Source organism: Augochlora pura, chromosome 2, assembly GCF_028453695.1.
Source record: "Augochlora pura isolate Apur16 chromosome 2, APUR_v2.2.1, whole genome shotgun sequence".
Classification (NCBI taxonomy): domain Eukaryota; kingdom Metazoa; phylum Arthropoda; class Insecta; order Hymenoptera; family Halictidae; genus Augochlora; species Augochlora pura.
This window is the reverse complement of record NC_135773.1, coordinates 17,809,219-17,834,633: the sequence shown is the minus strand read 5'-3', so window position 1 is coordinate 17,834,633 and position 25,415 is coordinate 17,809,219. Positions and strand designations below refer to the sequence as shown.

Below are 25,415 nucleotides of genomic sequence, written 5' to 3'. Positions count from 1 at the left end.
CACGTGCGTTTCTGTTTTCTTACTTTGCAAGTCGTCTAGATTTCATGGTGGCTTAGTGTAATCAATATCTTTAATATGTCTTCGAAAAATAAATCCAGCGGTGACAAATCGGAAGATCTTGCAGGTGATTTTATAGGTCTCTATATTATGCAAAAATCTTTTTACGCATCTACAATTATGGATGGAGCCCCATTTTATTGTTATTACCTACGTATCCTGCACAAGAAGTGACAATTATTTTTCTAGATTTTATATCTTCTTCTGAATTTTTTACATACTTAGCACTGCAAACGTTATTTACCAATAAAATTATATATTACTTATCATGCAATATACATAGTATACGTAAAACCGGACTTCATTTAAATAAAACTAATTTGTGCATTAAGCAGGTGCTTAATAAGTACCTGAACAATCAACTCGGACCGACGAAGGACCGTACACAAAATCTCCTGGCATAACGAGGAAAATCATTTTTCTATAAAGCGAATATTTTACTGTCGCGAAAATGTTTCTTCTTGAAAATAAAGTAAAAAGCATACGGATTAAAAATCAAGTTTTTCTATCGTTATCAATTCAATTTAAGCTTGTGTATTGTAAAGGCAGTCGAAAAGGGTATCGCAAAACGAACTGGCAAAAGTCGACCTCGAGAATCCACTGGCACGAAGACGCGCCACGGTAAAACCCGTAGAGTTTGAACAATGGCGTCGGTGATCCCAGCAAGGACCTCGAGTCCCTTATTATTGACGCATCTCCGAATTGTTCTCCGCGAGTCACGCGAGGCGACAAATGGCGATCGTGCATCACCGAGCGGCAAACACCAAGCAGCAAACACCGAGCGTACACACTCGGAGACCACGCTCGATCCGTATCCGCGTGTAAACGCGCGGCGAGCCGGTTGTTTCCACGCGTGCTCGCTGCATCCTCCGCGTTTATCAACGACTGTGGCGCGCGGGCACGGAAGAGGGAGCGAGAGGCGAAAGAGGAAGCGAGCGAGGAGAAGGTGCAAGGGGGGCCGGCTGTTTAACCAAAATTCGCTGGATAAAACGCGGCGCTGCCTCGATCGACGAGGAGAACGGGGAAGCGGGACGGAGATCGAGCGGATCGAGCGAGAACCGCGTCACCGGCGACAGAAAATGCATTCATCGGACTGTATATCGCGACGCGATCGCATTATAACCGGCGAGCGCCAGTTAAAGCGATTACCGGCTGCGAAGCTGCATAGAAAAACCGACGTTATACCCGATTACAATGTGACTGCCGTTTCGCGGGGATGCACGATCGCCGAACGATTTTCTATCCAGCCGTTTCGAGAGCCCTCGTTACCCAACCCCTCGCCCCGCACGCCCACCCTCGATATCATACCCTCTCGCGACTCGTCCGACAACGTCGATTATTTTAAAGGCTTACCAGCCGGATTATGGACGTGACGCCGCGATGTTGAATGAGAACGAATTGGCCGAGCAAAGCGTTAAATACAATTCCGAATCGCAGCTACCCGAGGACACTGGAAACGTACATTGGAGGGATGAAAATTTGAGGCACTTTAGGGGAACGAAGCTCCATTCGCTGCTCGTTTCGACGCGGATTCTACGGAAAGAATCGGGAAGGTAAGGTAAAAACGATTATTATATGAAACACTTTTCAGAGGATATGAGATTATCAATGATTTTATTACAAGTGACGGAGGGGGAGGGGGCATGGTTTATGAACGTAACAATTTCGACCTTTTTTACGTAAATCGATAGTAATTGTCATCGAAAATATGCCTAGAAAGTATTAAACGGAAATTCGAAGTATTGCGGTAAATACAACTCACTGGAGTTGGTTTTCGATAAATATTTATTTGTATTGAAAACTTTGAACGTTTCTCTTGAAATCATGTTTTCAAACATTGTGTAATACTATTTGACAGACCGAGTTTTTCGACCATTTTTTGAGACTTTATTCTTAATAAACAATCGTGTAAATGTTCAATAAAACCCCTCCAAAGTGTTGACGACCCTGTAAAACGTTGTCAAAATCGACATCCATATCATTTGTTTCTGTATGCTGTTACACATGTTGCCATCGCTCACCTTTAGTGTCCGAGATGATTGTGAAAATATATTTCAAATAAATAATAAAATCTATATACACAAAGAAAAAACAAAATATAATGAAAATATAAAAAAATATCTGCTATATTAGAATTGAACGCATAATAATGTGGCTTATTTTGGATGTTGTAGCATTCATATCATTCTGTGTCGCAATGAAAAAAAAAATGTTATATAGCATTCACATCCGTAAACGTGTTAACCGTCGGAAGACTTATAGACATTTTTATCATACATGCATAAAATTTGCAATTTAGTTATTAGCGGTAAAGTAGGGTTTACTTGATAAGCATGAAGTAGTTTATTAAATCATTTGGATTCCTTTGTCAATTGAAATAGCTCTTGCATCTTCCTATTATTTAGGTTTTCATCGTTTAACGAATAAATGTTAGTATAGTTTCAGAACTGTAAATCAATCTTTAAATTTATTCCTACTTGATTATCAAAAGAAAATTTGTGCATAGAACATGAAACGTAGTTTAGAATAGAACGATTGCATTTTTATAACGAGTTAGTTACGTGATGAATATTTCATAGATAATTCAGTAAATATAAATGTTATTTTGCTTTTCCTAAATTGAAACAAAATTTATTATCATATAAAATTCTTTATTATTATATATAAATAGTATTGTTTCGAGACAATTATTAACTCCTGGTGCAAGTGGTTATTTTATTTTAAATTTTGTACAAAGAAAATTGTACAATGGAACAGTACGACTTCTTGATATTAAATTGTGAATAATTACAAATTATTGTAATAATACTATCATGAGGGCCAACAAAACTTTGCTACTAGTCCTTAATAATTTCCTTAATAGGATCAGACTGTTCTAATTTTCTGTATCGCCTTTATTTACTCTCGTTTCTAGACTGTGATAACAGAAGAATGAAATTTTATTTCGATTTAGATGAAATTAATAATATTCGTATTTAATAGTTCTTGCATGAAATTTTCATTAGTCTTTGCAGCGACGCAAATTACTCACGAAAATGTGTAACTACACAACAGAATTTTGTTTTCTCCGTTAACTAGGAGTTTTTTGCAATAAAAGTATTATTTTGTTTTATCGGTATACACGGTGTCATGTAATCAACTAATTTGACCGTTTTACAAATGCAAAGAGACGTACAGTTTATTAACGCGGTACTGTACGGGGTCAATATTGAGTCTATTGAATCACTTTCGCAGTTATTGTGACAAAAACATGTTTGAAGTTCGTTGGCATTGTAGCCGCGGCACGCCAGTTTGGTAAATAACTGTTTAAAAAATCATAATAACGAAATGTGGGAAAAACGTGTACACAAAAAGTGCAAACGAAATGCTGTCCGGAAGAATTGTTTTATATCCGGCACCGAAATTCATTCCCGTTATTTAATTGCACAGCACCGGCGGGACCGATTATCCAGTTAATCTTGCATCATCCAATTGAACGGTTCAATTAATCAAATAACAAAGACTCGTGCTTACAATATCGTTTATTTAACTGAACATTTTTACCGTGCCGTGTAACCATCACCGATTATTTGTGTAAATACTAGTAAACCGAACGGGCGCGACGAGCCCGTCACGATATTTACGAAATTCTTTTCACCCGTCGCGAAATATCTCTTTTGTTATCATAGGGTAGCTTGTTTTATCGTTCCCATCGATCTACCAATCGCTCGTGCAACGCCGAATTGTGTTTCATTCTCGCGAAATAAATTTCAAAACGCATGCTTTGCTAAATACAATTCACCTGTCACATCGCCGATGGACTCTCAGCTTATTAAACATCGCACGCGCGAATATGAACTCGAAAACACAACGGGAAATGAATCTATACATAGATATTCGCTACTGTTTCGAAATCCGAGAACGAAATTCTACAACGATTTTCTTTGAATTACTGTTTTTCGGTGTTTTTTTCGGTTACCCTCCATTGATTAAAACACTATCGACTAATACGTCAGCAAACTGTAAATTGTAATCACACAGTAACTCGTCGAGTTTTTCAAAATTAATTTAACTTTGGCTTTAATGTAGTTCTCTTGCTTTTTTTTTCATGGTTAAGATTCCTCATCCCGATTTTCAACTTTTACATCATACAACAAATTCAATTATTTTTTCTCTTACAAATTCATCGTTAATTTATATTCAAAGATTGGTATTTCCTCGTTTCAAATTGCGTAAGTTTGTTTATAACCATATGAAAATTCGAGCTGCACAGAATTAACAATATTACTTTACTTTACAACGATGACCAGACTGAATTTATTTAGGCTTTACAATCTTTAGTACAACGTATGCTTCAATTAAAATATTTCTATAATTATTTCCTACAAGAGAGATCTTGCAATTTCAACAATTTTAAGATGATAAATGTAAAATGTCATTTTGGATGTTTCAGTTTAGTATCGAGCGCCCAAATATAGAACTATAATGAGTTCACACGACAAAGACTATTTTTTCAATCATATTTCAATACTGCTAGTTTGCAACCTGGTCAAATAGACGAAGCGACAAATGTTTGTTGAACGTTTATTTACAAAATTAAAATTTATGCGATATAAAGTTATAAACTATAATTGATTTATCAGTATAGTGTTGATGATAATAAAACTTTCATTTAACAAATGTATAAAGCAATAAAGTAAAATCAGCATTTTCGATCAGCGAATTTCTAAACATTAGAATTTGAATACGTAAGTTATTAATATAATTTCTATAAATATTAATATAAGTATTAATTAATAACAGTGTAAAAAGACTCAAAACTAATTAAATTAATCGATTAATGACAAACTAAGTCGCATTGGGGAACAAATGAAAAACTTCTCGAATGAAAGGTACAGTTAATAGACTTAACCAAAGATTGTTAACCTCAAAAGGTATAATTAAATACAGCAACCTTAAAATGTTTCAAAGCGTTGTTCTTATTCGCAAATGGCCGCATGCATTAAATAATTCCACGCCATTCATTGATTTCTTTATCTGCTATCAGTCAACTATTATTTATATTTGTTTTAATACTCTTACCATCGAAGGAAACGTTTCCCGAATCTTTTTGAAGTAACTGTGTCCCGGTCTCCCTTATATTTGTGAATAAAACAGAATTTATTGTGCAGAAACGTTGTTGAAAAATGGGAGAAATGTCGGCAGAGTGTATCCCGTTAGTAATGGGAGTTAAGGGAAATCCACTTTCATCCCCCTGCGGGAAGAAGCGATTTCGAAGTCAGAGAAAAATAACGCTTGACAAGCTGGAAAGCAACGATGATCCTTGACGTGGTTAAAAAGAAATCCGTTAAACGAGCACCGATATTGGTGTGGCGCGATGCGTTTATCAAGCAACAGAACACTTTCAGGCATGAAAGGGTATTAAACATTCTGGGACGGTCCGAGCAATAGCGATTCAGCTAGCTCGTGAGAGCCGGACTGATCTAGGTCGGTACGTTTCAGAGGTAATGATTAATACGATCCTCGTAATCGAGTGGCGGTCAGCAATCCGCACGGATGGACAGAGCTGTTGACGGTACAATGCGATCGAATGCATTCGCCGAGGCTCGGCGAGGAATGAGAGGGCGATCGGCAGGATGGTAATATAGGACGTGTAACCAGGAGAGGGTTGCGACGGATCATGCCAGCCAGAGGACGTACATATCGTATTCGACGGAATTACGCAACGCAGTGCTCTCTGATTGGCTCTAATGGGCAACGCTGCAAATGGCTCGACATCGTTATGGTTAGCTGAAACGAGTCCATTGTTGTTCCTGTGATACAATGCGGGGCGCGCATTACCCGGCAGTTAACACTAACGGTTCCCGGGAAAAGGTGACCAAAGCTCTCAGACACGGGACGAAGGGAGCGGTCCAGGTCTTTCAGTTCGCGGAACTTGCGGGTCAGCGAGCTTCTAACTGTTTATTAGCTTCTAAACCATGTTCCTGATTAATTACTTCGAAAAGTAAACAGTTTTTGAGGCGCATTTCTATGACAATCGAGGCAGATAACTGGGAAAGATCATTTTTACTGGTTGCTTTATTCTTCATATATACGGCGGCCACTGAAATACTAAAGGATTTGGCAGAGTCATAACCATTAGGTTAGTGCATATGAAATGTCAGATGTTTAAGTGAATATATGAAACTGTATATCTTTTTTCAAAAGCTGTTGATTTAATAAAAATATGTCCCGTTTGCTTTTCTACATCTTTTTCAACGAGATTTCAATACAGATATGCCTGTCTTAAACAAATTCTGATCTTTAGAATTAATAAACTCTGATATGGAATATTTCAGACTGTCTTCATTTATATACCATTTAGCCCGTAAAAACTGTCCTAAATGTTTAAAATAGTGAAAATCGGTTGTCGAAAGATCTATATTTTATAAAATTTTATATTTTACTTCAAAATACATTTAATTTCGCAATCTTCTATAGTTTATTGATCCGAAAAATTAGAATTTCTTGAAGACATACATCTATGAATAGAAATTGCGTTGGGAAAAATGTATTGAAACAAGTAGGGCACATTTTGAAAAAAGATATGCAATTTTATATACTTACTTAAGAATCCGATATTTTATATTCACCAACCTAATCATTTTTAACAGGTAACTTCGAACCTTCTTTATTTTCTTTTTCTTCCAGTGAAAAATCAATTACTAAAACTCAGAGTAAATTGCCGATGTTTGACTGATGTTTGAAGGGGAATGAGTCAGCATTTGCGAGCAAAAAGGTGGTGATCATTTGGGGGATGTTTTTCACCCATAATGTTGAAAACCATCCATTAATAACGTTTTGTAATAAACAGATAAATAAATTAAATAAACACGTGTTTGTAAAAATTATTTTCTGACTTATAACATTCAATAATTCTGTGGCTATTCTGTATTTTGTCAATTTTTCTAATTTTTAGTTTTCATAGTTCTCTCGAATGGGACATTATTCTTAAAGCGTTGCGTGGAACATGGCTAACTTTCTTAACTTCTTGCACTACGAGTTCATTTACGGCTGTGTTGGTTAGCACTTCTTCGTGCTTGACACTAACTTTAGCGAGCCGCTCGAAATAAGCTTGATATAACCTTCACTGGTTTCACATTTTTTGTTTTAAAGTCGCTGAAATTAGAGAAACACTTTCATAGAAAATGAGTGAATAAATTCCTTAACCCAAGCATACATTGTAATAAAAGTGACGGAAGATACTTGGATAACTAGTATTATTACTAACTAGTATTAACTATTAAGCATCACTTTACGTGTTCACCAGAAATAGGAAAAATTGCATTAGTGTAGGTCGGCAAAATAGGATAAAAGTGTAGACATAATTTGACAAAATATTAATTAATCTGTAAGCATTGTAAACATTATTAAGTGCAGAGTTAAGTGATGTAGCTATTGACAGCAGCTTTCAATCAGTTTTTAATTTTTCATTTATAAAGAAACTAGCACATTCATAAAATCGGAACTATGTTTCGTTTTCTAGCAATGTATAAGAGCATCTACCACCAAAAAATCAAATGAGGCCAGTGTTCTCTTCACTATTGTGTGAAACTATATGCTATACTATATGTACTATATGTGATGCTATATGATACTATATACACATATACTATATGTGAATGACTATTAAATGCTTTCATCAGGAGTAATAGATAACATTTATACGTTCAAACAAGAGTGTTTAATATACTACTGTGATCAAAAAGTAAGGTGAAATTGTCATTTAAAACTCCTGGGCATTAGAGAGGTAGGTATATTTTTTTCCTAGGTTGGTAGGACTGTCTATAACATTTGCCAAGCGTCTGTTTGTAAAAAGATTTAATTATCTTCGAGTTACACGTGTTTTTGTAAACAACCAAAAGTGAATTTTCGATTTTTACAATGGGTGATCTCGTTGAGCAAAGAACTTGCATCAAATTTTGTTTGCGGAACGAATATTCTTGTGCGGACACGTTGAAAATGTTGCGGAAGACCTTTGGTGATCAAACTATGGCACAAAAAAACGTTTATAAGTGGTACAACGAGTTGTAAGCGGGCCGAGAACGCGTTGAAGAGAATCGCGCTCTGGACGACCATCAATGTCTACCGACGAGGGTCACGTCCAAAAAATCAAAGATTTGGTGCTTGAAAATCGTTGATTGACAATTAAAGACAATTAAGAATATTATTTGAGCGTTATGCGTCGTTTGCGTGAAGCTATTCGTCTGAAACGGCCAGAATTATGGGCGAACAACTCTTGGTTCCTTTATCACGATAATGCACCATGTCATACTGCATTGGTTCTTCGCGACTTTTTTGCCAAAAACTCGACTCATATCGTTTCGCAACCACCGTATTCGCCTGATTTGGCTCCGTGCGACTTCTGGCTATTCAGCAAACTCAAAAGGCCAATGCGGGGACGTCGCTTTGACACGATTGAGGAGATAAAAACCGAATCGAAGAAGGTCTTTTGAAGACTATACCGGAAAAAGACTATTCCGAGTGTTTCGAGGACTGGAAAAAGCGTTGGAAAAAGTGCGTTTTATCGGACGGGGATTACTTTGAAGGGGATGAAATTGATTTGTAAAAATAAATAAAGAATTTACATTTTATAAACAAATTCACCTTACTTTTTGATCACAGTAGTAGTAGCATAGGAAACAAATATGAGGGAAAGTATGAAGACAGTACCTATATCTCATAAGTTTTGAGTAGACTGTAGATTTTTACGTAAAATAAAAATTGTCTCAGCTAATTGTAGAAAACTTAAGTTTAATAAATATATATTTCCTCTTTTAGTCAATTCAACGTAGTGCATACATTAATATATTACGTGGTTATTTTAGACAAAAATGCATAAAATCCAGTTATAAGTTAGAACCAATTAACACTAAACCTACCACCACCGGTCAAGTAACCATTTTCGCATTTATGATTTCATAATTATTGAAGTCGTACAGCTGCTTCCATTAAAAATCGTTGAATAGATATCTTTATTCGGGCACGCATTATTATAGAAATTGTGCAATACTTAAATAAACTTAATGTTACAATTTTTATAAGGCAATACTTGTTAGTCGATTTTAGACCTTAGTAGTTTTAGTATTAACACTTTACCAACAGGTAGCCTATTAAATCGTTTTTTTACCTCGACCGGTAGCCTGTGAACCGGTTGTCCTGACAACCAATAATTTGCTATTTATTATTGAGATATTATTATATAATTTTTTAAATATTAGATACCTTTCGCAATGAATAAAATAAATAAAATAGATACAATAAATATTTTTTAATGCTAATGTTATGAAAATATATAAACGTTTACGGTTGAATGACCGGTCGGTAAAGCGTTAATACTGCTGATAACACTACAAAAATTTCTCCTGTTCAAGAAAGATAACTAAACTAGGCCAAAATCATACTTTATAGTCAGACTGTAAATTTTATAGAGTACGATAAAAGTTTCATAAAAGAATTAGTAATTAGAACCTCTTCCAAGTAATTGATATTGCTTGCCGCGATTATTCTAGTATACATATTGATGCGTAATCCTCAAAAGTTTTTCAACTTCTTTATAACACTTCACTCTCACACCGCATCCTGCATTGCAAAATATAATTTTTTCTATATATTCCTTGAAATTAGATAGTATTCTAACCACAACAAAGTGAATACATAAAATATATGAAAAAACTAAAAATTAACGTAAATCCTGTGCCTATTAGAACTATTAGAAAGACTATTTTATAGGGAAACGTTGATCAAACTTCTCAATTGAAGCACACATTATAATCAAGCTGGTGAAACGTCTAAATTATTTCGGTCTTGTTATTCTTATAAAATAAAAGAATTACATACTAAATAATAAATAATAATAACATACGTCAGTTACTTTCAGTGTTCCATAGTTTTTAGAGTTAAGAATACTGTAATTCTTATGTTATAGTATAGTACTGTAACACTATTTTCGATTCATTAAAATTATCAAAGCAGGACACCAATTTTTATTTAATTCATCTTTGTTAACCCCTTCACTACGATGGACTTTGACACCCATCGGTCGTATTGTACGGTAGGAACTCAATTACGGCGTACACCGAAAACGACGAAATTTTGGGTAAGGATGCATTTTTGTGAAAACATATTTCAATAATCAAGACACTGCATTTATTCTTCATATTTTAAACCGGATTGCTACTGTAAACATTGAATATTAAATATTAATGTAAGTCATTCTCTCACAACATATTTAATAATGTAGTAAAATATGATATAATTCGAAACATGAATAAATATAAAACTATACATCACATTTCTTACACTCGTAATGTGTGTCATTTATTCTATTATATTTTCGTCACACTACACATTTGCGCCTTTTGTCTCATTAAGATAAGATCTATCGGAATAATTATCGATACAATTTTCAGAGCGCCTTTAAGCGTCTTCCGTGTAAGAAAGCGAAATTGCGTCAAGCGGCCCTCAGTCTCAGACGACAGATCCAAAAAGCTAAAATTTGTAAGCGCCTATAGATGGCCGTAGTAGCCTAGGGGTTAGAAATAACTTCGTACAATTTTTCCTCCGCACAAAAGTCTAGTCTATTAATGGTCATTAACAATCTAACCGCGGGCGAGATTTTGATCTTTGGGTATGAAATAGCGTCCTAAGTATTATATCTAAAAGGATATAAAAAGGAAAAACAAGAAAAATAAAGAAATTGTTTAAATTTAATTCTTTTTACTTAATTTTTTAAGATACGTATAACGCGAATACTAGTAGTCTACTGTTAGAGGATTAACACTAGCAGCATTTTTTTCGCAAGATAATAACGAAATTCGGCTACTCTCCTATTCTGTAATACGCTGATCCCTGTAATTTGATGATTAATACTGAAGGAATAGTATAGGAAGGGCAGGGTAAAAGCCGCTAAAGCTTTCTTTCGGTCCCGTTCGGCAAACACAAATTAATCGTGCGATTCGTGTACGCGCTCGGAAGCCGAGTGTACACGAGTTCGGCAGGGTTCCGCGAATCATGAATAATCTAACAGCGATCCTGATCTGCAATGCAATATAAAATAGATTTCATGGACACCGGCTGCAAACGCGTGGGCCGCCACCCTCGCGTGTTGATCGAACGCCATGCACGATCATCGGTTCAGCTTGATTAAATAAAGAGAGAACGCAGAGCTGTTGAGCGGTATCGACTAGTTATTGAACACGGTATAATCGAAATCATGGGTTAAGATAGACTAGACGGAATAATGAATGGAGTCATAAACATATTCTTCTATTACCAAACGATACGTAGAACCTTAGACATAAACTAAATATAATTGAAAGAATAATTATTTATATTTATTGCATCTTTTAATCTTTCTTCATGTTTTTTTTACAAAAAAAAGGGTAAGTTCGACTCAATTGACACGATTCTTTTATCAAATTTGAAAAGTAATTCAAACACTGATTTTAAACATTTTTGTCAGGATCTATTGTTATTATAAATTTTATCTCTTTTGCTCTTGCATTATTGACACTACACTATTTTTATCAAAGGGGTCAAAAGATACCTTTTGAAATTTTAATTTAGCACTTTTTCTACCATAGATGGTGGCCTTTTACAAAAGGGCTTTTCAAATTTCAATTTAACACTATTTTTACCAAAGTGGTGAAAAAGCACCTTCTATCATTTTAATTGGATACTGTTTTTAGTAAAAATGTTTATCATTCTCTATTACACTTTCAATTGAATTCTATGGTATCTACGTTATTTTTTACGCAATTAGAAACTTAAAAATTAAAAAAAAAACCTCTATATAGTATTTGTTGACAATCACAACATAATCTTGGCAATAAAAAATCCCTTCATTAATTCAAAACAAGTTATACAGACGCCAAAATATATCCCTCCCTGAAAGTGAACTCAATAATATTGAAATTCCAGGAAATAACAACGAGGTAAATGCAGATTTAAGGTATATTGAAATCCCAATGGAAGGTACTCAGAAACTTTTAACAAAAAATATTTGGAATATATAATACATAAATGGAACCAAGAATGGGTACATCCAAATCCCTCTCTCCTACATGAACTCAGAGAAAGTATTTTCGCTCAACCCCGCAGTATAGTTAATAAGAAAATAAATTGAACTATACCGATTGAGAATTGAACATACTAAAATAAACCAACAGTCTCTTTACTCTATAAAGCAAATAAACTTCTTTGTATCAACTGTAATATCGGGTATACTGTTAAGCATGCCCTAATAGAATGTTTATTATACAATAATATCAGAAAAAAAGTAAAATACCATCAAAGGATATTTGGGAAACTACAAAGAAACAGCAAAAGTTATATTATACTTAGAAGGAACCAAATTTTTTGGCGAGATAATATAGTAACTTAAGAAATCCAGATTAAATTTAAAAAAAAACTTTTGTATATTTTACCTATATGCGACTGTAATCCAAGTGGTTGCCAATTACCATTAAATAAGTAAATTAAAAGAAACATATCTTTATCAAAGACAGCAAGAAGTTCCTTCCAAAATTCCAATTCATTTTCCAAGTTCAGTCGCTTTTCCTCAAATGACTTTTCCACCATTCCAATAATGATTATAAAATTAGCTTCACAAAAACAGATCGGTAAAAATAGTGTTAAAAAATTTGTTCCGATTTTGTGTATCCCTAATGAAGACTAACGCTACAGTTCAGTGTTAAGCACAAAGAGGACATAAGCAAGAGCCATCTGATTAAATCGAACAATATTTCGGACTGCTCCGGAGGAGAAAAGAATTCAGAGAAAATATTTGGTTCATAATTCGTTGATCGTAGACTTACCTATGGCCATTTCGCGAAGCCAAATGCAGCGGAGTATGAGGAAAAATCACCGAGGAGGAAGAGTTCCGAAGAGGTACGATCAGCTCCGGATACGTACTAACGAGTAATTGCACGGTTTCCAGTCTACAAAAGATAATTACCGTTACTGGGGAGGTGTAGAGCCAATTAGCAATCGTCATCGATCGAATTATACGGCCGGCATTAAGTAACAACTAACAAGGCAAGAGTATTGTTATTTTCAGCAACGTGCTCGCGCGAAACGGAGACAAAAATCTGAACGAACTTTGAATTTCAATTAAAAAAAGAAGGGGGGGGGGAAGGGGGGCGAAAATAGTACGTGCAATTTACCTGCCATATTGTGCAGCGAGATCGAGTGCGGATTCTCCCCGGCTGTTGCGGATACTGGGGTCGCATCCGTATTGCAACAGCTGTGCCACCACTTCCGTGTGCCCATACTGTCCTGCACAGTGCAACGCTGTCTCGTTGTCCTTCGTCTGCGATCATACAAAGCGGTATTCCGAGTTAACAAATTACTTGCTCTCGATCCGCAGCATTGGCAAGTGCCGAATTCAACTCAAAATACTGCCCGGCCACGCAAACAATTCATTAACCCGACCAAATTATTATTCGATCGGAAAACACACAAACAGTTCCATAATCTCAAAAATTCATTTATTTTATGAACGAAATTATACGGTATCAAATGCTATTAAATAATATTCGTGGCGACGAATTTCGTGCTAGCGGCATGTAGAGAATACAGCGCGGGAATACTTTTGGATAAAACATTTGTTACGAAAATTTCTCAGAGAATTATCTTTTCTCGTGTAGGCTGGCTGCAAAAAACTAAATTTCCGATTTTTGAGAAATTGTTAACAGACCTTGGTAAAAGAATTCTCTTATTTATATGAAATAATATTTTAAGGTTCATGTGATGCGATAGAAGTAAGTGCATCTATTAAAAATAGTTATTTACGTTGTGGTAATGAAAAATTACTAGTTGAAATAGTATTTCTTTTAGTTGTGTCAGAAATAATTATTTGATGAAATGTCTATGAATGAAAGAAAATAAATCTGTAAAAAGGAACAAACATATAATGTTTTGAAAAACAACCATTCCTTATATTTCTCTTAATTAGTTCATGTAATCAGAACATTTAACATATGTTTGCTTTTAACAATGTCCATATCTCAAATGTAAACATAAATATCAATTTACATTGGTCGGCAGCATGGAAATAATATTCAAATGTTCCGTTTCACGCACGATAAAGAAAATATTGATTTCAATTAAGTATTTCAACTGGTATGTCATTTAATAAAGAAATAAATTACTATTTCAAATGAAGCATGTCTAACACAGTTGAGAGAAATAGTATTCGCAAATGTTTATATTTCCTAGTTGAAATAGTTCTAACCACGTCAGATTGTAATGATATCCGAACTGTTATCACAATTATAAACATAAATTCAATTCAAAGCTTGAAATTCGTTACATATCATTCGTTTTCTTGTAACATGCTTTTGTTTAAAATGATACAAATTGAAATATCTGCGAATAGATTGGAATATATAGTTTACGATGGATTTGAAGATTACAACTTTTTTTTCACAACAATCTCTTACAATTTATTTTATTTTATTCAACTACGAATAAAAGATGTATTCTATATTTTTCAGTAATTCAAAATTTTAAATTGGAGTTTTAAATTTTAAATTGGAGTTTGAAATGAACTTGCCTCCGTTTTCTCGTTCATGAAACACCAAGTTTTGAAGGATTGTCGTAAAATGAAAGCTTCAGTAATCAAATCTCGGCACAATTCATTAATTTAAACATTTTTCCATGATTTTCGAAAATGTTTCAATGTGTTATAATTTACTGACCTCTTCAGTTGCGTTAAAACATGAGAATAAATAATGATCAACAGATGGTGAAAGTAGAGACTTCAAGCTTTAACATGAGTCCAAATTTATTGTCTTATTACTGTTTCTTGCGAAATAATAACAGTTCAAACATCGAGAATATGACGAAAATCGAAAAAATGCGAATACTTTTGCAGATACTGTACTTTGAGTCGCAGTCAACATCGTACACAGCGTTTAAAAATATGTTTTATATTTCATGGATGTTGAGTAAGATTACTTTTTTAGCCAAATAACTGAGTCATAGGAGAACAGTTGTCATTCAAACTAATTTTGAATGGAGCGAACTCAATGAAGCAATAATATTTAGTTCGTATAAACATCAACCTAGGTTTCTACAAATGTACGATTTTAATTGTAAGATACATTTCAGATTGAGTCATTAATTTTTTAAATATCTACAAAAATTCATTTCCTTCGATATTATTATAGAATTTTTTCGTCCACTTTTTAACTTTTCGAATATTTAAAATGAACATCTATATGCGATGCACGATTTTATCTGTGAATGACTGCATTGAAATTCTACACAACTTTCTCGAACATAAATAGATTGCAGACCTTTATCTAGAATATCTGTATGAATATAATAAAAAATGAGAAGAATTTATTTTTAATGGAAAAATAAATTATGTTTAGTTTTATAAAAGCCAAGATAACAGAATTATTTGCTTAATTGATCAAAAGATTCCGTTATCAAAATAAAGTAAACTACTATACATACGTGTTATACATATATATTATACATATATGTATACGTATATGACGTTTTAAATATTAATCTTACATATTATGTATTCAATATGAATCTTAGCTATTATATTTTTAATATTTGTTTAAATATTACTTTTAAAAGCCTTCGTGCACATAGCTACTTTTAAAGGTCCGCAATCTAGTTGTAGCAATACATAAATTTCAATTTTTACATGCGTTTCTTTCGCATTCAAGAAAGTATTCGATTTTTCTTCGGGTCTGTTCCTTAATTAAAGAAAAAAGAAAAGGCATAAATTCACTGACCGTAAGATTCACTTTGGGTACCGAAGGTCCTTGGGTAAGAATTAACCGCACGATTTCAGCGTTGCCCGCCCAAGCTGCCAAATGAAGCGGCGAAGAGCCTTTAGCGTCGACGACGTTAGTGGAAGCCTCATATTGGAGCAATAACTTTACCACCTCCCTGAGGATAAAAGCGTTTCCTCGAATTACCGTCAGAATGTGCTCGACATCGATTAATAGGCGATCGAAGCGAATATTAATGAGAGACGCGACGAAAACGACTTCGCGCTCGACGAGCTCTACGGGTCGTTTCGTGAAGTAAGAATGATTAAGTAAATGGATTTGAATGAAAACGGGGATTTTGATCTGAACCAAATGAAGGAGACGTACTTGTGACCGTTCAACGCTGCGTGATGAAGGGCCGAGTATCCACTGGCGTCTTGCACGTTAGCCCCCGGACCCCGCCGTAAGCTGCAAAACAAAGTAAAATATATGTATACAATCACACAACACAGATACTTAACTCTTTGCGCTACAATTTAATTCACAGCTACGTTGGCTAGTCTTTGTTTCTTACTAATAATTCCTACATCAAACAGAAAACAAAAATTTATGCTTACTACAGGACAATTCTTACCTCAATGTTTAAATATTATGTTAGAAGCTACGAAACGGATGTGTTTGTTTACTTTATGTTCAGCTGCGACAGAGAGAGGTTCATTGTAACGTGTGCTCGATATTTTTATTTATAAATTTTAAAGGCATTCTTCTTGGTCATTTCACGAAATTTCGTCGTGTTTGTATCAAATTTTCATTCGATTTGTCTCCGAAGCCAAATGGAAACAAAACGCGAATTATAGCGCAGCTCAAGCTTCGAGAAACATAATCACGCATTTGGGGATGGATCAAATGAAAAAAAATGCTCAATACTGCTTCCAAAAATTTCGTATTTCGAACAAACCGTATGAATTATTTTTAACAGAAAAAAATACAATAACCGAAAGGATATTAAAAAAGACTTTGAATTGTTTATTAACTCTAAAAATAAAGATCTTTTTCAAAAAGGCATATATAACTTGCCCAATCGTTGGCAGAAAGTCGTAGATGCCAATGAAAGTTATTTCGATTGAATATAATAAATAATGTGAAAAATTGCGCTTTTTTGTTTTCAATTTTTATTCAATACCCGTTTCATTGTTTCATAATGTACGTACTGCGTAGATCACGTTCCAAATTTTCGAAACGAGTTTGGAACGATATTAGAGGGCAAAGGGTTATTTAATAAACCTCCTGATAGCAGGATTTTGGTGACTTCATTCATCTTAATGACTTATAATGATTTCGACAAAAATACTAGACATATTAAGAATCAAATAAGTTTCCATATCAAAATTAGCCATTAGTCAGTGTATATAACAATAAAAAGTACGGACAATTAAATTATTAATAAAAATAAAATGTAAAAGAAAATTAATTACTTATTGCAAAAAAAAACAAATGATTATTATGTTCATCACTTTCCTCATTCCTAGCTTATCGATGAACCATCATGAATGCAATAAATTAATACTTATCATTGTATACAACAGACTGATCATTAGAATCCATTAGGATTTAATTTGCGTTGCTTTGAATATTTCAGCTTGCCGGAATAAATTCGAATAACATTGATATCGAGGAACACGCTGTTTCCAATCAAGGAGTTACATAATTCTCTATCGTACTGTTAATCGCAGGAAACCAGGAAGTGCGTGTTGGATTTGGGACGGCCGATTAACAAACGAACCAACTAGCTGACCAACATCGTTCATGGTCCATCTATAATAGGAATAGTGGCAGCACACGTGGGCGTGCGGTTTGTTTCCGCAATTAAAAATACATACTAATTCGTGTTCCTGATACCAGTAATCTACGACTAGAACAGTAACACGAGGCACGACGCGACGTTAAAAAGGTTATGCATGCGCTTGTCTATCAATGCACCATGTCAATAATTGAATAATAATTGAGATAATAACCGAAATTTTACACAAAGTGGTTTTTCTTGGTCAGCCATCGTAATAGTCATTAAAGAAACTCTAAATGCAATTGCGACTATCTTATTCGATTAGTCAGCCTTTTCGTCAGAGACAGATAAGAAAGTTAAAGAACGAAAGTTTCTTCTTTTTTGGTTATTCCCAACAATAAAAAAATTACAGAAAAATATCTTAGTAATTATGCATAGAAGTAACCTCTTTAACATTTAAAAAAGATTCAGACTGTTTTGTTCACTTTTAAACCCTTGCCGTACTTTCACGTGTTGAGAATGAATGTTTGTCCACTCCTTTAAATAAGAATCAAATATTCTCTTGTTACCAATATTTAACCCTCTTAGTACCGACCAAAGTTTGATAAAGTTTCGGAAAGAAATCGCAAGAATTTTGAAAAGTCTGATAAATAACAAATTCAAAAAGGGAGAAGAAATAAGAAATGAAATTGTTGTTTAATAAAAATATTAAGAAAACTATCTTTCCAGCAATAGCTAACAACGATATATCGTTGTTCGGTACTAAGAGGGTTAAACATTCCAGTAGATGTAAGCACATAATAAATATAAAATTCCTTTTCCTTTTAAGAAATTAGTGCGATCGAAGAAATTATAGCAATAGTAAAGAAAGTGGTACGGCGAGGGGTTAAGGAAAAGTGTTGCGTTTCAAAGGATGCGAATACATTATTCTGTCATCGTAGAAATCGGGTCAGAAATGACCGCCTCCAGCTAACAGAGGTATAAGATAAAATGGTGAAAAGGGTAACGGAACTCTCGAACATCCTGATAGAGGACTATTTTACGAAGTGTTCGAGCCGACCCGATTGCCGAGTCGCCGGCGAAGATCCTGCATGTAGGCCAGCAGCGGCCGAGGCCCATTTCTGCAATTAGGAATTCATGTTTACCGCTGGTAACAAATACCCGGCGGCTATACGAGCTCACGGAGGCAAAGAATCTCGAGCAGCGCGCAGCATCGGCACCGTGCAGACGATTTGGTCGCACAATGGGCCCCGCGGACAGGAACAGGTTCGCTAATGAAGCTTCCTGCATCCAACACGTGTTCTCATTACACGCGTTTGTCGCGTACAGAGATAAACGTTCCACACGTATCTACCCTCGCGAAAACAATGCATGCGAGTCCTGTTTGCGTTCTCCTAGAGACAAGCGCGACGCGACGCCTTCTTTTCTTAGATCAGATTCGATTCGCCATCACCGTTCAAACGTCTAGACACGAAACCAGACACTGTCTGCTGCTAGAATGGAGATAACCAGAACGATGTATGTATTGTCAGACGTCGTTGTATTATCGAAAACAATCGGTACACCGTGCAGATCCGAATAAGAATATTTGAAAAAGTACTAGAAATGATTGTGTGATAAAGAAAATTATTAATTGGGCATGTACTGGAAGTAATTATTTTAAATAGTTTCATGTGTATGTGACTAAATCTGTAATTTTATTTATTAGGATTAATATTAATGAGAGAAAGACTTTCTTTGACATTCCTCTTAATTATTGAGTGAAATTGGAACAATCTTGCATATCTCAAATATAAATAAGAATTAATATTCAAGTGTTTCATTTCACGCACAATAAAGAATATATTCATTTCTTTTACTTATTTTAAATATTTATTTTCAGACTTAAATTGATTCATATTGATTTTTTCGCATATGTACATAATTATATTCTTATAGAAAACTTCTTTGAATGGAATTAATTATGTTTAAATACAGGTAAATTTTGAAAAAAGATAATCACTGTACTATGGCTTTGACAACTGATTAAATCTTGTAATAGCATACATTCATTGTACATGCGTTCAACTTCAACTATAATAGTTTACGTGTTAGAGAAAGTAATCGTTTTGTCAAATGACAATTTCAAATGATGTACATATGTGCGGGTTTTGAAAAATATTCACAATTTAAAATTTGTTAAATATGAAATATGTTAAATAGTGTCAAAAAACATTAAAATGTAATAAAATGTGTTAAAAATGTTGAAATATATTAAAGCGTGTTTATGATTCTATAAATTCAACAACAACATTTCTGTATTTTACAACATTTCTATATTTTAGAAATAATAAATTGTAACAAACATTTCGAAAATAGCAGTCTGTATAAATATTTGCGGTTAAATGGTAAATGTCAGAGAATGTGCATTAAGAGCGCTAACATCGTGATTGTTTAACATGTAAAATGTTTTCTGAAACGCTTCTACGTTTCTGTGATGAGATTCTGGGAAAAGGTGTCCGCGGATGTGCATTTGGAAATTGAGGAAACCGTAGGCGGGTTGCAAATGGAGTTGTAATTGTATCATCACCGTCGTTTGCATGTATCGTTGCGTTACCAGGAACACGCAATTAGCGCGTCAAAACAATACCGTTGAAGATACGCCCACTATAGCCCCGCTAATGTTAAAATTTACATAACTTAACGAGCTGGTCAAAAATCCTGCGTCGAATAAATCTAAACGGTCATTCCGAACGTCTGTCGCTTAACAGCTTGTGTTGCATTTACAGTGGGTGTAGAAAGTATTCGTACAGCAATCAATTCCAACAAAAACATTATAGAACTTCGTTTATTACAAATAAATTTTAACAAAAAAGATGCGTACATATTCTTTGATATCTTCGGAGCAAATGTCATGAAACATTACAAACAATTATCGATATTGTGTTCACTTACAAAAATGATAAAATGTACAAAATTTGGGGCAATAATTCTTAGTTACTATATTTGAAACTAATAATAATACACAATTAAATAATTAATCATTTTTTATTGACTGTTTTTATTTTTTTACGTAATTTTATAAGAACGCATTTATACGAATACATTCAAAATTTGCACCTGTAGAAAAATTATTTAGGCAATCAGCCCAAAAATAACAAACTTTACGATGAGAAGAGGAATATGGTGGAATTAGTTATTATTTTTATTCAAATCAAATTTGATTTATCTTTTATACGTCATTCGACTAAAATGTTGCCCAACTCTAGTATTCGTTCAATTGACAAGTCACTAAACGGACGGTCTCCAAGCGGATACGTGAAACAGTTTCCAATTGTTTTTACCGATATTAATTTGTTGAATTCTTAATTATTATTCTAAAGATAGCATAATACCACGTCTGCAGACTATTTCGAATTTACTGACTTTTTTTCTGTGATTTAAATTACTGTGATGGAAAAACGCGAAACCACGACGTCGAGGGGAGAATCTCTATGGATCCGATGGACTGCAAAAAATAACACACTATTTCCACGATTCGGTGACGTTGGACCACGAGCCAGAGAGAAAACAGCGCAAGAGATGGCAATATTTATCTTGCTCGATTAATACACATCATAACCGACGCTCGAAGGCCCAGTATTTGCTCAGTCCTCGTATATCCGATATATGAAGACTGAGACGTAAAAATATGTATGTTTGACTTCGTCCTTCGAACTGTCGCACGCGATACTCTCGTACGCCGATATTAGAAACGTCCCGGCGCATCGGCCTTATTAATATCACATTTTCCGGTTGTATCGCGGAGTGTAAACAGGATCCCGACCGGCTGTGCTACGCGAGGACGATATTGCCTGTCGGTAATCAGTTTATTAGATTGATGATTGTTCGCGGGTCCGTCGCTTTTGGTGAGCAATCCAGACGCGGTGCGTCGACGTTACACGGGAACAATTTAAGTGTACAATCAGTTGATTATTCAATTTACGGCGACGGGCGACGCGGACGGGGCCGTACACCGGCATTGTTCTCGAAAGTGTTACACAATCGTAAACAATATTCAATAACACTTTTTAGCGAATGATATTTACCTGGGACGAGCGTTCGCTGAAAATTGTTGGCCGTGGACAAACGTTTGGAAATCCCTGTGTTTGTCAAAGCGACGCGGCGCCCGTACAAACGGCCGCCTATGGTAGAATAAAAATGGCAGGAGCGAGACGTATAAAAATGGTCCGTGCACGATCACAATTTAATTCAGTGCGATGTAAAGGCCGTTGCAGCCAACTATGAAATGTGATAGAGAGGAAAACGTAGCTATCAATAAATATAGTTAAGGGGAACTATGGACGTTTTGTAACTGTTCTACGCCGACGATTCGTAAAAACTTGTATCGCGAAAAATGACTCGGCTCTGCGTTAAACAAAAGTAAACGCTGTCAACAATGTTCCGGATAAAAACGAATATGCAGGAACAAAACTGATTGTAAATACCGTAATCGGCTATAAATTGCAGCTTCAACACGGGATATCTAAAGAGAGTGGAGTTACAAATAAATCTATACAATTGAAAAATAACTTGCATAATACTTTATGGAACCTAATCAACTTAGTAGACGATTCTGTCTCATGGAATAAAATTAGGGCTTTGAGAATTAATAAATTCGCAATTGTAAGATATATCTTTTTTCTTTACGAAATAATTTCAAACAATATTGCACTTATCGTTTATTTATCGTACCATTAATCCCTTGAACTGCAATTTATTTTCAATCAGCACTGCTCAGGCAGACAATTTAAATTCATAGTTTTAAATAATTTGTTATTAATAAAAATAATATTTGTTGCACACATTTATACGAATGTTTTTCGTTGTATGATCATATAAGAACATAATTAGTTCTACCTAGTATTTGAACGAAAGAAAAGGATGTGTTTCAACATAGTGTAACAAACAATACAAATATGGTATATATACTTATTCTAACTTATATCCGACTTTATTTTAAATTTCGAATAAAATTTAAGAGTACGATACGTCTTACAAGAGTTCAGAAGACGCAAGTGTTGTTTGTTTCACTAATGTTATGTCATACATGACATCTTTTTGTAGACTGTTGTTTATGTAGACTGCCGGTGCAGCTATATCATTATCAGCACTGCTATCGCTATCGCAGTCAACTTCTTTTCTTATCGGCTTCACGTGAGCACAAAGTAACATTATCAAATTCTCCTGCATCTGACTGTTCATATTCGTCTAGTTCAAGACTATCATTATCACTTTCGCATAAAAAATCTTCCATTCGTTTTTAGCCATATCGGATTATATAATTATTATATTTCTCTCAGAAAAAAATATTATATAATAACTTCTATGGACGGATATCACTGGTAAAATAACTATGATTGCTCTCCATTAGTATGTTGTGTCGTACATTTACTTTACATGATACTGGCTGTATAAATGTATAGAAATTACATTCTAACGGCTATTAAAAGCATACACACAAGTATATCAAAGCAATAAATTCGCTATGACTTACATATGTTTCTCTCATAAAAATCAACTGTTAATAATTTCTAACGAGCGCAGCACATTGTCAGTTTACTCAAGAAAATTCATGACGAGCTGGACTCATCACTTCAGTTCGAGAGGTTGAGATCAATTGCAAGATTAATATTAATCCTTATCGCTCCAACCGGTAATAATATTGCCAAGCTAAAATCAGCGTTCTGTAAAATTCTTGGAGTGATACGGCTTAAGTGCAGTTATAGCCATTTAGTTTCAAATTCCCATGAGAATACTGTACTTTGCACTGCTATGTTCATGAGTTGTATTCATTGACAGACCAAAAGCGTGTAAACAAAAGTAACGCATGGAACAAACAAGGCGACTGTAAAAAGGGTATATTACATGGTAAATAATGAAAATATCTGCAAATGTACCAGTTTAGTTTTTTAAAGAATTTTAGCTATAATAAAATCAAGTTTACGATACATTTCAAGAATACTTGTGAAGAATGATACTTTTCTTGTGAATGATCTGTCTAGTTTACCGTAGGATAAACCTTTCACAAACCCATCGAGAGTATTTCAGTCTATAGGGACCATTAAATGACCTTTAGTATCCATTGACGAAGTGGTCCCTAGGATGCATGGGGACTAAAGGTTCCTAAAGGTAAATTACTGCGGTTAAACCACGTACAATGCAATAATTAGGTTCCATAAAAACATGGATTGCACAAAACAAGTGAAATCATTTAAAAATCGTAATATTTGTTTGTGGCAAAAATTGTATACAGTAAATAATAACTTATATTAATTTCAACTATATTTTTTTATTTACAGCAACAAAAATATTGATAAAACAAACAACATACTGCAACGGATAGGATTAATAATTTATAGGAGGATAAGACGATGGAATTAGTAGAATGCGTGAATGACATAAATAAATGACATAAATATATATTGTATTTAATACATTTATATAATTTCATTTGTAATAGAATAGATTAATAAAGTAACGCCGGTAATAAGTGAGAAACGAAAAATATACTAATAATTCAATATGACTATAATGACACGATTTTAGATACAAAAAAAGGCAAAGGAATGGGTAAATATCATACAAATTTAAACAAACATTAAAATATGAGGTGGTTGTCACTCACTAAATTCAGAGTTTGGACAAAAAAGTTTGTGGAGCGACACATCATTTCCGCGTGACGGATTAAACAGCTAATTTTTACGCATGACGAATATACTCGTCGTAGCACGAAATATGTACTGCCATTTCTTCATAACAATTACATTTGTCAAAAAGAGCTAATTGTTTAAGTAGGGAAAACATCGCCTTATTATCCAATCGACGACTAATCATTAGGAGAACCTGTTACCGCAGCTCGGAGCGGATCAAATTGGCGAATCGTAATACTCAGCGATTGTTGCAATTGTTTACCTCGGTTCTGAACAATTTCGCGCGAAACCCCAGACCACGGTTAAGCAGAAAACTCTGAGATTTCGCCTCGTTAACGAAAACCGTTCTGAATCGGCGCTGGCGTCGGTGCCGGCATCAAAGCGCTGCATTCAGTTTACGCAAAACAATTACGCGAACCGAACGCCTTTCTCTGCGGAGCGGTGTAGATCAAAGGGCCGGCGAGCCGTCGTCGTCATTAAGCAACGATGTCATTAAGCTTTCAGATACCGGCACTTTAAATGATCGGGCCATGGTAACGGGACGCGTGCAGCCGCGAGAGAGATTATTCAAGCCTCGGAACCCGCCGCAGCCGCCGCCGCCGCCACCGCCGCGCCTCTTGCGACTCTTAAGGAACCTCTAATCCATTGTAACTAAAGATCAAAAACGGGGAGAAACTGTCGATTTTACGTAGGCAAACTGTGGTCCCCGACGCGCTCGACGAGTCGACGAGTCAAGTGAAGGGGTGGCTCCGGGTCCGGAGGGGCGGCAAGAAAGAGAAACGAACACTCGAGGGCTCCGCGGAGTGCCTCGCAACGCTTGGAAGTTCGAGGAGCTTTTGGCCGGAAGAAGAATAGGAAAGAGCTAGCACAGCGAGGAGGACGAGGAGGGACGGCACGTGTTGGATTTCCCTCTTTGCCTTTGCGTCCACCGCTGGCGCTTCGTCGTAGTCGTCGTTTCTCCGTGTCCCTTTAACTATCCTCCCGCGTCGCTTTTTACCGGCAGAGTCGCGCGCGTATTTGTTTTCTGAGCCCTAACAACGGGCCGGCAGTAGTAATCGGCTCGCTTAACCCGTCAATCTCAGTTCCCATACGTTCAACAAGATACCATACGTCGTACAAGACATCATATATCTTATAAAACAACATACG

General features: G+C 35.1%; 1 protein-coding gene across 1 annotated transcript in view; it reads right to left on the bottom strand.

Moving 5' to 3' along the window:
- LOC144478399 (ankyrin repeat and SAM domain-containing protein 1A) overlaps positions 1-25,415 on the bottom strand; it is a 163,522-nt gene that overhangs the window by 123,667 nt on the left and 14,440 nt on the right. Inside the window, exons 2-5 of the mRNA XM_078196242.1 lie at positions 16,200-16,280; positions 15,834-15,990; positions 13,242-13,387; positions 12,894-13,016 (exon numbers count right to left, since the gene is read on the bottom strand). Coding sequence (XP_078052368.1) covers positions 12,894-13,016; positions 13,242-13,387; positions 15,834-15,990; positions 16,200-16,280 — 507 coding nt within the window. The remainder of the gene's footprint in view (positions 1-12,893; positions 13,017-13,241; positions 13,388-15,833; positions 15,991-16,199; positions 16,281-25,415) is intronic.